Below are 1,764 nucleotides of genomic sequence, written 5' to 3'. Positions count from 1 at the left end.
CTGCACTGCAAATATCAATTTCCAAAAATATTCTTCAAGGGTATATTTACGTAAACAAAGTAAAAAAATATGTGTTGGTCCATCATATGATGAATTGAACATGTTATATTCGTGGACGACGACGTATGATAAATTTACAATAAATTACTGAAGTGATAACCAAAACTTTGGGTATATATATATATATATATATGATTGGTGACTATGGTGGAAGAAGCCCTTTTTATTTTGTGTTTATTTTTTTTAAACTTCCAATTAATTAAGGTGTCCATATTGTGATGTCCCCAAACTCCATCAACAACCTTAGATCAGTTGTTTCATATTCACCAGACCACCAAGCTTTAAATATTACCACAGCCGTCCCAAAAAAACATTACCTTTTGCCAAAATATTAAACCTAGACTAGATTAGATAACAAAAACATTATTATCATCCCTCTATATATATATATATATATAAAGCACACCCAAATTAAATTTCGTAGCAGCTAGCTCATGCATATATAAGTTAAAATATACTCACCAAATTAAACCAAAACTCTCCACCTTCATATATCACAAATGGAATCCCTCTCCAGCCCCAGGATCTCATTCTCGGCCGAGTTTCTCGACGAAAACAACTTCATCTCCATATGTCCCAACCCTCGAACGACGTCGGAGAAAGAGATCATAAAGCCTTCCCGCAACGTGGAGTTCGAGTTTCTTTCGGGGAAATCAACCAACATGATCGCAGCGGATGAGCTGTTCAGTGAAGGTAAGTTGCTTCCCTTCTGGCAAATGCATCAGCCCGAAAACCTCAACAACATCACCCTCAAGTCAACGGAAAATGCTGACGTAACGGGAGAAAGCGATAAAAACAGCAAACCCAGGATCAACTGGCAGTTTCTTGATGATGATCCCTCCCCTAGACCACCTAAATGTACTGTTCTCTGGAAAGAGTTACTGAGGCTGAAAAAACAACGTGCCAGCTCGACTCTAACTTCTTCTACGTCTCCCTCTTCTTCTTCCTCCTCGGAGACTCCGTCAGAGAAAAAAGAAGGGATAGGGAATAAAGAGAAAGTAGTGAAGAGAATCAAGAAAGGCCTCGAAAGAACGAGATCTGCTAATATAAGAATAAGACCTGTGATTAATGTGCCTATTTGCAACCAACCCAAAAACAACACCGCACTCATGCCTCCACTCTTTTCTTCAAGAAAAGGAAAATTATTAGAGAGGTAAAAAAAAAAAAAAATCATATTGATGATTTTCACCATCCCCACCCCCACCCCCCACCCCTTTTTTTTTTGTTTTGTTTTGTTTTGGTGTTTTTGATTTATCCACTGAATTATGCAGTATGCATCGTGAATGCTATTTATTATTATATATTTCCAATATTTTCACATGATGATTCAATGTATGTACGTAGCTTCTGGTTTAGCAAGAAGAAGACAGGATCCACTGGATATGATGTTTATTTTTCAGAGTTTCTCTTTCGATTAAATGTTTCAAGAATTATATATCAAACGGGGAAAAAGTGGATGTTTGACCAACTTTAATTTAATGCATGCTTAATTAATTTGTAGAATATTTTATTAGATGCTAAAAATACACCAAAGTAGCCCCAAGCATGTGTCTCGGACTCTGGGTTGGTGAAGTAATTAAGTGATCTTATGACAAGTAGTTTGATTCATTATACCCAACACAATTTTAGACAAGAGCATGCCGCACAAGATTTGTAAAATGCGATTTACTTGACTAGTTACTCGCGAGGGTTACTCAGATTCCC

The 1,764-nt window shown here is 36.8% G+C and overlaps 1 protein-coding gene across 1 annotated transcript; it reads left to right on the top strand.

Moving 5' to 3' along the window:
* The first annotated feature begins 398 nt into the window (after positions 1-398).
* Positions 399-1,261, top strand: LOC140867691 (uncharacterized). The gene has a single exon (XM_073272734.1). The coding sequence runs from the start codon at positions 561-563 to the stop codon at positions 1,215-1,217; it is 657 nt and encodes a 218-aa protein (XP_073128835.1). The 5' UTR covers positions 399-560; the 3' UTR covers positions 1,218-1,261.
* The last annotated feature ends 503 nt before the right edge of the window (positions 1,262-1,764 follow it).

Source organism: Henckelia pumila, chromosome 4 (assembly GCF_033568475.1).
Source record: "Henckelia pumila isolate YLH828 chromosome 4, ASM3356847v2, whole genome shotgun sequence".
In the NCBI taxonomy this organism is placed as follows: Eukaryota; Viridiplantae; Streptophyta; class Magnoliopsida; order Lamiales; family Gesneriaceae; genus Henckelia; species Henckelia pumila.
Note: the sequence above shows the minus strand (reverse complement) of the source record. Positions and strands in the feature narration are given on the sequence as shown.

Bases quoted from the DNA above. Each gene is read 5' to 3' on its own strand.
- LOC140867691 (XM_073272734.1), top strand. From the start codon at position 561: ATGGAATCCCTCTCCAGCCCCAGGATCTCATTCTCGGCCGAGTTTCTC.